Source organism: Panicum virgatum, chromosome 7K, assembly GCF_016808335.1.
Source record: "Panicum virgatum strain AP13 chromosome 7K, P.virgatum_v5, whole genome shotgun sequence".
NCBI classification, from domain to species: domain Eukaryota; kingdom Viridiplantae; phylum Streptophyta; class Magnoliopsida; order Poales; family Poaceae; genus Panicum; species Panicum virgatum.
In genome coordinates, this window is record NC_053142.1 from 30974261 (window position 1) to 30986636 (window position 12376).

The 12376-nt window shown below is 47.2% G+C and overlaps 1 protein-coding gene and 1 long non-coding RNA gene across 2 annotated transcripts; both read left to right on the plus strand.

The window, feature by feature from the left end:
* Nucleotides 1–674: 674 nt before the first annotated feature.
* Nucleotides 675–1969, plus strand: LOC120640906 (protein BIC1-like). Its single transcript, XM_039916832.1, has one exon. The coding sequence runs from the start codon at nucleotides 1461–1463 to the stop codon at nucleotides 1719–1721; it is 261 nt and encodes an 86-aa protein (XP_039772766.1). The 5' UTR covers nucleotides 675–1460; the 3' UTR covers nucleotides 1722–1969.
* Nucleotides 1970–8660: 6691 nt separating this feature from the next.
* Nucleotides 8661–10583, plus strand: LOC120640908. The gene is made up of 4 exons (XR_005662051.1): nucleotides 8661–9097; nucleotides 9466–9542; nucleotides 9743–9780; nucleotides 10286–10583. It is a non-coding gene; the product is annotated as an uncharacterized LOC120640908 (long non-coding RNA).
* Nucleotides 10584–12376: the final 1793 nt, after the last annotated feature.

Sequence of the window (12376 nt, forward strand, 5' to 3'; positions counted from 1 at the left end):
CGGGCTCCCTAATCTTGTGCACACACTGCACGGTCCAGTTAACCCACATAGTGCCCAGACCAATTGGGTGCCCAACCGGTCGTTGTGTACTACTCCCTCCGTTCCAAAAAATAAGTTATTCTAGAAATTTTATGATAAATTAACAAGAAGATAAAATGATCATGTTTGTTCTTATTTATTATTAATCATATTTAACACTAATTGATTTTTAAATGCACATGCACTTTTTTAAATAGGATAAAATGACTTATTTTTGAGATAAATTTTAAATTCTAAAGTGACTTGGTTGTTTCTGGACTGAGGGGAGTAGGCACGGAGCCGGCCGGGTCAGATTCTTGGCGTGTTTAAGGGTGTGGTGGGCGCCCACCCAGACCCAGACCCAGCTCGCCGCGAGCGCTCCCTGTCCCCGCAAAAAAAAAATCAAATCCGCCGCGCCCATTGGCCCTGCTTCGTCCCGCCCGCCCCGCGCTGCCGCCAGCCTCAGATTCAGATACGCGCGACCAAGACGTCGTCGGCGGGGCCGCTCGATCACTAGCTGCCCATCAACAACGACTGCGCGCGGCTTCCTACTTGTCACCAGCAGGGCCTCCGTCCACGTCGTGTGGCACGGGCAGCCACATGTAGCCGCCGCCTCGGCAGGCCACGCTCCCCTCGCCGCCACCATCCATAGGCGCGCGCGCCCGCCCGCGCTGGCGCCGACCGGTCGCGCGCCATCCCCCTCCCCGGCCTCTCTCCTGACTCCTAACGTGTCCGCCTCACCCCCCACCCGTCCGTCTCCCACCTCCTCGCCCTCCCTGATGATCTTTTCTCCTCCCCACGCCCCTCGCATTATATCGCCGTGGTAGCTAGCTAGAAGCCAGCCGAGAACCTACCGGTGGTGCTGCTCCACTGCGTACGGATCGATCATATCGGGTTCTTGGTCAAGTGGGCTGCTGCTCGTGCAGTCGTGCTCGATCGAGATCGGCTGCATGGTGTCCTCCGGTGACGACGTCGTCGAAGTCAGGGGCGGAGACAGGGGGCGAGCAGGGGCCCTATGGTTCCCAAATTTATATTGAACATTTAAATTTTAATTAATTTTTTATATAAATTAGTATGGTTGGCCTCCCCAATAATAAAAAAAAATTCTTGACTCCGCCCCTGGTCGAAGTGGTACCGGATCAGACAGTGGAGGTGGAGCAGTGGCCGGCCGGGGCACGCAACGGCGGTGCAAGCGGTTTGCTAGCGGCGGCGACCACGACGGTGGAAGGGAGCATGACGACGGCGGCGACACGGCGCCCGACGACGCCGATCACAACGAGGCGGTGGCGCCGCCCGAGCGCGAGCAGGCGGAGGCGGCCGCGGAGGTGCCGGCGTCAGAGGAGGAGCCAGCTGAGCCACAGCAGGAGACGCCGGTGGCGGAGGAGGAGGAGGTGGAGGTGGAGCTCGAGGCGGCGGCGGCGGCGGCCGCGGGAGATCAGGAGATGAGCATGCGGGAGAGGCTGAAGCGGCACAGGCGGGAGATGGCCGGGAGGGTGTGGGTACCCGAGATGTGGCGGCAGGAGAAGCTGCTTAAGGACTGGGTGGACTGCGCCGTCTTCGACCGCCCGCTAGTGCCGACCGGCCTGCTCACGGCGCGCCGGGCGCTCATCGCCGAGTGCTGCACGCGCCGCTCGGACCGGACGTCGCCGGCCTCCTCCGCCGGTTCCAGCCCGCTGCGGGTGCCCAACGGCTGCTCCAGCTGATCGAGTGATCCTTCTCTCTACCTTCCATTAGCTAGCTAGCCCGGATCAATAAGCTTCTCTTCTCTTTTTACTAGCTCAATAAGAGATCCTTCTTGTTTCTTGAGTTGTGAGACGGTCTAGTCTCTCGTGTTTAATTTCTGAATTCTGATCATCACCATGTAAATTACAAACAAACTTGATTAGCTTACCGCTAATAACTATCTGTTTAGAGTGATCGATGAACGAAATGCATACTTCTGTTTGTTGCTTGTTCGGCCTTGTTTTGAATTTTTTTATGCATAGCTGCCATTGCTAACGGTTAATCGGTTACTATCGTATGTACGCATGCGGCTTTGATTTTTTTAATTAGTTCATCGCCTTGATTGATTGGACAGTACACACACTGTGTGCTGACTGCTGAGTACGGCTAGCTAAGCTAGCTAGTGAGGAAAAAAATATTTATCGCCGTTAATGAGTCTTGGGATCGGATTGCAGGTTAGGTTTAGATCGCCATCTTGGATTTAATTGTGCATGTTAGTAGTTGCAGGTACATACTCAGGTGTACTTGTTGGCGTAGTAATGCAAGACGTGGTTTCTTGCCGTTCTTTCGTTTCCTCTCTCCCCTACAGATGAACATATTCTTGCCTTTTGCTTGCCTCTTTGGCTGTTGCTGTTCATTGTGCATTTCTCTTTTCAAGGAAAACGTAACCATGCAAAGCAAGCTGGGTGTACTTCCATATACCTTTTTGTTTCGAAAAGTTTTAAGAATTGTCTGTGATATTGCCGTTCGATCGCATTGAAGTTCAAGCTACTGCAGGAAGAATCTTTGCTGATGGATATGTGGGTGCTGTGTTTCCAGAAGATCATGCGTGCATGGTCGATTCAATGAGATCGTGGACTAAGGTGTGCCACCAAATCTTGTCCACCAATGTACTTCTTTTCGAAGGTGGAGAGAAGCCATGATATCTCCTTTGTTCCAAATTAGTAAGAGTAACATGCATGCTCTTTATGTTATATACGCAGCCGGTAGTCTCTTTAACTCTAAAACTCCAACCCAGAAAGTAAAAAAAAAAGAACACAAAGTACAGAGTTTGCGAACATAGGGTTAGTAGAATTATCGACCATCGATATATGAGTCCAAGGTAACAATAACATCTAGGATGTGAAAAAGGATCCTGATATATATCAAGAATTGAAGATCCTCCAATATTTTCTGTAACTTTCTAAATGACCATACAAATGTCTTAAATAGATCATTTTAGAGCAAAAAGGAAGATATCTAGCATCTAACTATTACTAATTTTCATCCATGTTAGTCCTAACGAGACGTGTAGAAAAATTACTAGAATAAACTCTAAAATGCAGAAACATTCGGCCATTAATTCGGTATATACCCTATCACCATTAACAAGTAACACTCATTGGATCTACCATTTTCTAAAAAATTACAATTTTCCATTATAGTTGGAAATGTATGTGCCTGTGGCACGTATTTAACTTTCCTTTCATCAAGCAACGATGTCATTTATTTTCTTTTTAAAAATAATACACATCTTTATTTTATTTTCATAAAACAATTATGTCAATTATTGTCCTTCCAAAACAAATAATAACGCGAACTATGGGTGAATGCATGTGCGAAGGAACTTAAAATGTGTGCCAAATGAAAGTAATACGCGGGTACAAGAGATGAGTATAAAAAATTGTTGGTGTAAAAAGTATTACCATTTCAGTAAAAATATTTTCCTTCTATCAAAAAATGGATCTCCAGCCCCTTTCGTCAAATGTTTTGGCCTGACAAGTTGGACCTCCGTGAGGTGTACAGTGAGCCTAATTTGTGTGAGAATGGGTTTCAATTATTTCAACTTTATAGTATAGATAGATAGATGATCACAAAATTTCAATCTAGGCTATTACCTAACTATGCCATTATGAAAGGTCACCTAAAGTAACTCCTAATACAAAGTTGCATCTAATAATTACCTAGGCCGTGTTTGGTTACAAAAACCAAAATTCCAAAAAAAAATCCCGGCACCTGCATGGAGACTTAAATCTAAATGAAATAAAAAACGCATTGCGACTGCTGTCTGTAAATGGCGAGACGAATCTAATGAACATAATTAGGCTGTAATCAGATGCTAAATTGCTATAGTAAATAACCTCTAATGACAGATTAATTAGGCTCATTGGACTCGTCTCGCGATTTACAGACAAGTTATGTAATTATTTTGTGATTAGTCTATGTTTAGTACTTCAAATGTAGAAAGATGACTTTTCAAAATTTTTACACCGCGCAACCAAATGAGGCCCTAGTGAAAGCGGTTTGCCAGCAGCGGCGACCACGACGGAACGGAACAGGGGCGCATGTAGTGTAGGTGCATCGGGGTACGCTAAAAGTACTATGTGTGTGTACACACACGCACACGCCCACCCGCCCACCCTATAATACATTGTGTATATTCTTTGAGCCCAGGTGCATATGCAAGAGGCAAAACTGCCCAGTTCCTACCAATTTTGCAGCCCAATAGCCCAAAAAGCATCAATGCACAACCACGTATACGATGGAAGCGAATGATCAGTTGGTTAGGTCACTTGTGGTGGAACATACCCATTCAGGTTCAAGATCTCGATTTGGCATGGGTGCTCGTACTTTCTTGGATTTATTCTAGAATTTTCCGATGTTATGCTTTAAGTGGTAAGCGACATTCCTCACGACAACAAGACGTCAATGGTGACTTCGAAAATCTCAAGATCTGCCAGTCCAGTTCGGAGGTGCTCATAGAGGTAGAATTTGCTTACCTATGTTCATAAAAATGATTGTGTGTTGTGAGCGTCTGTGTTGTACTGTATATTTAGCTGCCGCCGCCCGCCGCCACTGAGACAGCGACTCGCACGCACAGATCACTTCGTACTCTAGTCTCCAGGTAGCAAGCAACGAGAACATGTTAGCACAGGTAAAATCGAGTCTTGCTTTCTTCCAATCACCATCAATCATTTTAGTTCCACCTTTGTGAATTTTGAGTAGTGTCGAGAGAGTATTTTGTATTTTCTGCAATGAACCATGTGAAGACTTGACGGGTGATCAATATTTAAATGATTGCTTGTCACATATACATAGAGCGTGATTTTTTTCGACGTGTTAATAATGATGATATCATCAAACGCTTTCAAGCTATAGCGGAACGTCGTGTGAAGCTTTAATTTTATATTATATATTTTGTAAGATTTAGTTGTAATGAAAACATGTAACTTGTCCCATTTATATCCTCCGAACTATTTGTTGTTATTTAGTTGTTGGATGATATTATTTGAATGTCGGCAAGTTGTGTCGCTGAAGTCCGTACGGAATCCTAGATCCGCCACTGGCCGATGCTGCAGGAGGAGCAGCGTGACGATGACGACACCTGACGATGCCGATCACCACGAGGTGGTAGAACCGCCCAAGCAGGTGGCCCTAGAGGGGCCAGCGTCGGAGGAGGAGCCAGTTGAGCCGCAGCAGCAGACGCTGGCCAGGGGCGGAGAAGGAGGTAGAGCTCCAGGCGGCGGCGGCGGCGGTCCTGTATGATCAGGAGATGAGCATGTGGGAGAGGCAGAAGCAGCACAGGCGGGAGATGGCCGGAAGGGTACGGTGTGGGTGCCTGAGATGTGGGGGCAAGAGAAGCTGCTCAAGGACTGGGTGGACTGCGCCGTCTTCGGCCGCCAGCGCGAAAAAATGGGGTGCGCCCCGAGCACAAGGAGCTTCCCGTGTGCCCACGGCCCCGATGTCATCCTGCTGCAATCCGATGGATGGTGTAGGGATCGGCTCATTTCCTTCACGCAGATACGGCTTGGCTCAGCTTCTTTGTATCGGCAGCGCCCGGCTCCGCCTTTTCGCATCTTCGTAGCGCCTGCGGGAGGGAAACGAGCCGATCCCTACACCATCTGTCGGATTGTAGCGGGACGGCATTAGGAATGGGGGCACATAGGGTTGAAAACGGGACGGGAAAATCCCGTCCCGACCGGCACCGAATCTCGTATAAACCGATCGTATACCGTATTGATAAAAAACAGGAAACAGGAAAAAACCCGGGAAAATACGGCAGGAACAGGAGCATAAGCGGTTAGGGGGCGATTCCTGACCGTATCTGCGGTTACCGTATTTGACGGGAAAATTCCCGTCGGTATTCCTGTTTTTCAGCACCTCAACCTCATATTCAGCCTACATCTACATTCCGTCCAAGCACAAACCAATTCAGAGCCCACTAGCCCAGCCCAACAATATGGCAAACCCTAAGCCTGCCTAATCCCCAGACCTCACTCGGACGGAGACCCCAGACCCCCACCCCGACTCGGCCGCCACGCCACACCGGCGCCGCTCACCCCGACTCGGCGCGGCGACTCCCGCTCGGCCGCCACCCCAGACGGCCGCGCCAGAGACGCCCAGACCGAGTCCCGCTCCGGCTCTGCTCGGCCGCTCCGGCGCCCTGCCGACGCTCCCACCGACCTGGAGCCGCGCCGCCGCCCCATTCCATCCCTCCCTCGGTCCCTCCCTGGCGCCGCGCGGCCATCCCAGGCCCCAGCCGCCGGCCCGCCACCCGCCAGGAGCAGGATTGAAGGACCCCAGTCAGCAGCCGCGGAGTCGACGCACCGGAGATCTGACGCACCGGCGAGGCGGCGACCGGACCGAGGTCCGTAGCTAGCGACCGTTCTGTGGCATGACCATGACGCACTGACGCTGCCGGAGGCCAGGAGCAGGACATGGAATCGACGGGCGGCGGCGCACCAGGCTCAAAGATGCCACCGATCGGAGGTGTTTCTGCTTCAGCTGCTGGTTCGTCGGCATCGCAGCGCCGGCTCATCCTAGAGCCGTCATTGCCATTGGTGGTGCATAGCACCAATCTTCCTGCTCCTACTCCGACATCAGGTAATTGATAGGCTTAGTAATTGATGAGTAGAACGTGTGAATGTGTTAACCTGTGAAGTGTGGTAGTAGATGATGCACTGATGCTAAATGTATTGTTTGCAAATGAATGATGTATGGTTGTAATTATTGTGCCGAGCTAAATGTTTTGAGTGGTAACATGTGTTGTTCCCGATTTAAGTTACCGCTTCCCGATCGTAATTGACATGTTCCCGACCGATATGTTCCGTTCCCGATATCCCGTAATATCGCTTTCGTTTTCCCGTCCGCCTATCCCGTTCCCGGCAAAAAAAAACAGGAACAGGAATAGTTTAGGTGTTTTCCCGACCGTTCCCGACCGTTTTCATCCCTAGGGGCACACCCCATTTTTTCCCCGAGGGGCCTGTTCGGCGCGGCGAGTGGTGCTCATCGCCGAGTGCTGCACGCGCAGCCCAGACCGGACGACATCGCCGGCCTCCCCCGCCAGATCAAGAGCCCCGGGTGCAGAACGGCTGCTCCTGATCGAGTGATCCTTTTCTCTACCTTCCGTTAGCTAGCCTGGATCCATCAAATAGGATATCCTTCTTGTTTCTTAAGTTGTGAGATGAATGCATAGTTCTGTTTTTTAGCGCAAATAAGCCTTCTTGTTTCTCTAGTCTCCCGTGTTTAATTTCTGATCATCATGTAAATTACAAACAAACTTGATTAGCTTACCAACACGGCTAATAACCATCTGTTCATTAATTTATAGTGATCGATCACTACCAGAGAATGTGCAAATGCCGTGTGCATGGACTTTGCCGTGTGCCAATTCTCGGGCACACGGCAAAGAAGGTATTAGCCGAGTGCAGAAAAACCAACACCTGGCAAAATAACGGCACACGGCAAAGAAGGTATTTGCCGTGTGCCACATGATAAAGCTCACGGCAAAGATCCGCTCACGGCAAATTTCAGGCATTTGCCGTGTGCCCAGAGATTGCCACACGGCAAAGCGTCGTCCACGGTAGGGCCGACGCCCGCCCATTATATTTGCCGTGTGCCACGGCTGGGCACTCGGCAATTATATGATTTTGCTGTGTGTCTTGTCCATAGCACACGGCGAACATTTTTTTAAAAAAAGTGATTCAACACTCCCAACTTTTTCTGATATACACGTATTGTTCATGTTACCTTATGCTGACATCTGGTAATTTTTTTGTCTCTTTGCTATATATAATCACTTAATTTCATTAAACACATTTATTGTAATTAAGTCCATTTCGAACTGCAATTGTTTTTAATAACGAAGTAAAATTCATTCGAAAATCATATTAATATTATTGAGTCCAATTTGAGGCCGCATCCATGAAATGGGAGGCTAGTTCGAACATCTTGTTCCCGAACCATCACCGGGAACATGTGGCAGAAACATTTTAATTTTCTATAAATAACATATGAAGTTTAAAAAATTTGAATTTATCATGGTATCATAATTTTATGTACAGAGGCTATAGAAAAAAATTGAGATGGTTTTGCACAAGTTTGACATAAGCTCCATACAGATTGAGACATATCCGGAAAAGATCTATTGAATCGAGAAGGAATCGTTCAGATTTCGAATCACATTAACAGTCAAATTGGGTTTTCACTTCACAACTTTTTGTATATGCAATACCCAACTTAGATTCCTTAAGTCCAAATTTTGGTATTTTTTCGGAGCCATCTAGTAATTTTAATTTTTTTATAGTTTACCCATATCATGTGATATGCATTTAAATTGATTTATAACTAAATGAAATAATGAATTTTTTCGCTTACAATCATAAAATAAATTGTTTAATGTCTTTGGTAATGTATTTTCAGTGTTTATTCGATTAAATTTTGTAAAACAACTTTTGAAATCGATATTGTTGAAGTTTTGAAAAAACATATATTTGCCGTGTACTGTGCTTGTGGCACACGGTAAAGATGGAGTTTGCCGTGTGCTCTGGATCAGGACACATGGCAAACATTGCATCTTTGTCGTGTGCCTCAGATCTCGGCACACGTCAAAGTATCTTTGCCGGCACACTTATGCCGTTCCGACAGCCATCCACCACACACACAACTCACACTTAGCTGCCACGCCGCGCGCCGCGCCGCCACCCGCCCCGCCGCCGGGCGTCCATCCCGCTCGCCGCTCCGTCACCCGGCCCCGCCTCCACCACGCCTCCACCACCGCGTCGCGCAAGCCACGCCGCGTCACCCCGCCACCAGCCGCCCTCAGGGGCCCTCGCCGATGGCCCCTACTGGCGGCAGCGCTCGCGCCTGCGCCGGTGCGGTGGCCCTTCAGCTGGGGCACAAGCCGACCCGCGTCGCGGATGCCGTCACGCCAGCCCGAGCCGCGGGTGCCGACGCCGCCTCTCCTCCGCCAGCTCTCCACGGGTCCAAGCGCTCCGCCGTCCTCGGTATCGTGTAGCACGGCTGCGCCTCATGGCTCGGGCGGCCGGCGGCTCATCCTGGCGGAGCTTGGTGCTAGACGATGAATACACGAACAAAGGTATGTTTCTGGACACCCTTGAGCAGCTCGATGAAATGACAAGGACAACTGGTACTAACACTCTAACAGGGAACCATGGTTATATAGTGTTAACTCCTATCTTGTTTGGTTGCTCCAATAGTATAATTTTGACAAGCTGTATTCGTGAGATTGTTCTTCTGTTAGTTCTAAAGTATGTTCCCAAATATAGCGTTCAAATATAAGTATAAGGACTATAGTTGTTACTTCCTACCAAATTCAAAGGTATACTACACTAGTCTTTTGAACATCATCTCAGGACATATCCTACACTACACTTAAGATAATTTACTAAACAAGCCCAACACATCAGAGCTAACAATCAAAGGTATGGTGTTTCCTTTGTACAGGACCCTGATGGCGTCATGTATTTGAGCTCATTCAGAGGGTGAAGACACCTCAGCCTCTTAGCCAAGTCAAGCTTCATGTTAGTGTCCTGACGCATCCTGACAAGTTCTTTTAGAAATTTTATTTCCTTTTATAAGCTTCATGAAACCCCTTGTTCATTTTACACATGTTGTGCCTGCATCTACTAGACTGCAGATAAGACACTTGTAAATGTGTCCATAGAAACTGGATACTATTCCGAGCTCTGAACAGTAAATAATTCCATCCACAATGTTTCAGGTGCTCTTATGCAGGCAAGAGGTGGCTAGCCCTGCCAGGTAATTTTTTTTTCTTTGGTCCATTGCTATATGGATTTATTTTACAGCAGTCTTCATGGTACATGAAAACGCTTCTCTTAGTCATGTTCTTCTTTGGTTCTATGGCTTCAGTTAATTCTTAGAAATACAAAGGTAACTGAACTTATATTCAGTTTTCTCTTTTTGCCTAGCTCAAGCTTTCAAAGCTGCAGGTAGAGAGCTCAATGTTTAGGATTATTATTAATGCATATTTATTCAACTACTGTCAAAATCCCTGCGACAATCAGATTGATGTGTATGGTCTTATTTGCCATTTCAGAAGCACCTACAGATCTCAAACTTCTTTAGCTAATGTGTAGTTTTTTATCCCCAACCTACAGTCTTAATCTTTTATAAGATATTTCTTTCCCTTATTGCTAAAATTATCCTTTTCCAAGATAACCTACTAGATTAATTTCTAACTCGTCATGCCCTTTAGATCGCTAATTCTAGATCGGCTTAATGTTTGATGCATGTTTGTGATTAGTGGATATCTCGCGGATGTTGGAACTGAGCCAAGTGCTGATAACTATGGTCTTCAACACTAAGAAGGTGAGGGAATCCTGAAGATTGAATATTTCATTATTTCTATTGGTAAATGAGATCACGTGGTCCAATGAGAAAATTTGATAGTTATTAGATAAAGATAAATCTGGTTGCATGGTGAGTGTTGACGCTTCTTAAAGCGCCAATTTACGTACCGCAAGCGCACGGATCGTGGTAGCTTTTCCCTTAGAGTACTCCCCCAAGGTTTATCAATCCGTGGATCAGAAGCGAACCGACTAGAGTTTACCATCTAATCTATCGAACCTAACCTAAACATGAAGCGAAGATTGCATATAAACTGAACACTTGATAGATATGAATGAAGCATAAGTGTTCATCACACCCACAACCGTAGATGAGATAACACAACCAAGGAGCTAGGGCCTATCGTCTCTAGGTACAGTTCTAGTCAAAAAGGTGATCAAAACATAGATTGCATCTCAACTAAAGGTACACGAAATCATCTCTCAGAAAGGCGGCTCGCAAGCGGCCTACTTTCCCATGGTCGCCGGTGCGAGGTGCGTGTTAACGCCTAAGGTTTCCCAAAGCTTTACCCCAAACGCCCACCAAGTGCTCTTCCTCTTAGTGGCCGCGCCACGACTCCCATGATACTCGCCATCGATCCTATTCCACATCATGTCGTCGCTAGGATTTTTCCCTCCGCCATGCTGTCACCACACTGGGGTAATCAACCAACTAGCTAAAACACGCTACCTCAACGTATCCGCAAGATATAGACTAATCACCACGAATAGATCTAATCTTACTATGAACATATGGATGCATCACATATGAGAAAGAAAGCATGCATTGAAGTAGACCAAAGTCGAGACAACTAGAATAAAGAGTAGATTGAAATCACCATCGTGTGTGTACATACCCCGACGAATGTTGGGGGTGACTCCCGAACTCCACCATGGCACAACCTCACAGGGAGGCCATGACGGCTAGGGGTGGCCTAAGCCATCTCCTAGGTACCCTCAAAGACTTGCGGCGGTCGTCGTCTCCCTCCGGCCTTGGCCCTAGGTTTTCGTCGAGTTCTGGGTGGATTCAATCTCTGAGTTGAATAAGGTGCGAGCTATTTATAAGCCGAGAAAGCCACCGGTCGAAGGGGAGGCCAAACCGACTCGAAAACGGGCTGGGCCGGCCGGCCCCAAGGGCCTAGGCCGGCCGGCCTACCCCTTTTCGGGCTCGCCTCGGTCTCATCTTTCACGTGTAGACTCCTCGCATCTTCTAGAGTTTCTGTCCTTCACGATTGCACCCCTTTGGACGTTGTTATCTTGGAGATATCTTCGAGGGAAGGATAGGATAGGGAATCCTTCCTTAAATCTTCATTTGCTTTGCTTAATCCTGAAGTATCTTGATCTCATTTTCGTGGGCTCGGTCCTTTGGGCTCTCTTGGAGGATGGATGTGCGTGAATGAGCTTCGAATCAACATGGGCTTTGGTCCTCCTTTTGGGCTTTGGCCTTCGTCTTTCTCCGTGTCAGCGCTCGATCACGGGCCTCGTCATTTCATGCTCCAAAATAGGCCAAAAACCTGCAAAAACGAAGATCCTCCAAAATATATGTGCAAGTGTAAAATGACCAATAATTAGGCCGGGGTTAGGATGGTTAGTGATTTTGATATTAAATTCATGCCATTATCAAGGATAAACAAGGGATAAAAGTGGTACTTAAGGAGCGCCAACAGTGAGCTTGGACACGAGTTTGCTATTTAGTTCATGTGGTCCAATGCATACAAATTGACAATGCATAATTACTCATTTGTTTAGCTGAGAAAGGTGGTAAACCTGCAAACCTTTATTCTCATTTGCTTGCTGAAAGTAGTTTACTGGATTGAATCGTTGACAATGCAAAGTACTCATTTGTTCATTTTATTGCAATAGCTAAAAGGTGGTAAAAGAAACATACCAGTCTGTATATTACTTTCTTATCTCTTTTGGCTGCTTTGAAAAATTGTAATCATGGATGCAGATCTGTATTTGTAAATATATTTTTTAGCTCTTTTAGTCTTTTGCCGAGTGTCATTGCC

Excerpts from the sequence above, each read along its gene's own strand:
- LOC120640906 (XM_039916832.1), top strand. The coding sequence starts at position 1,461 with ATGAGCATGCGGGAGAGGCTGAAGCGGCACAGGCGGGAGATGGCCGGG.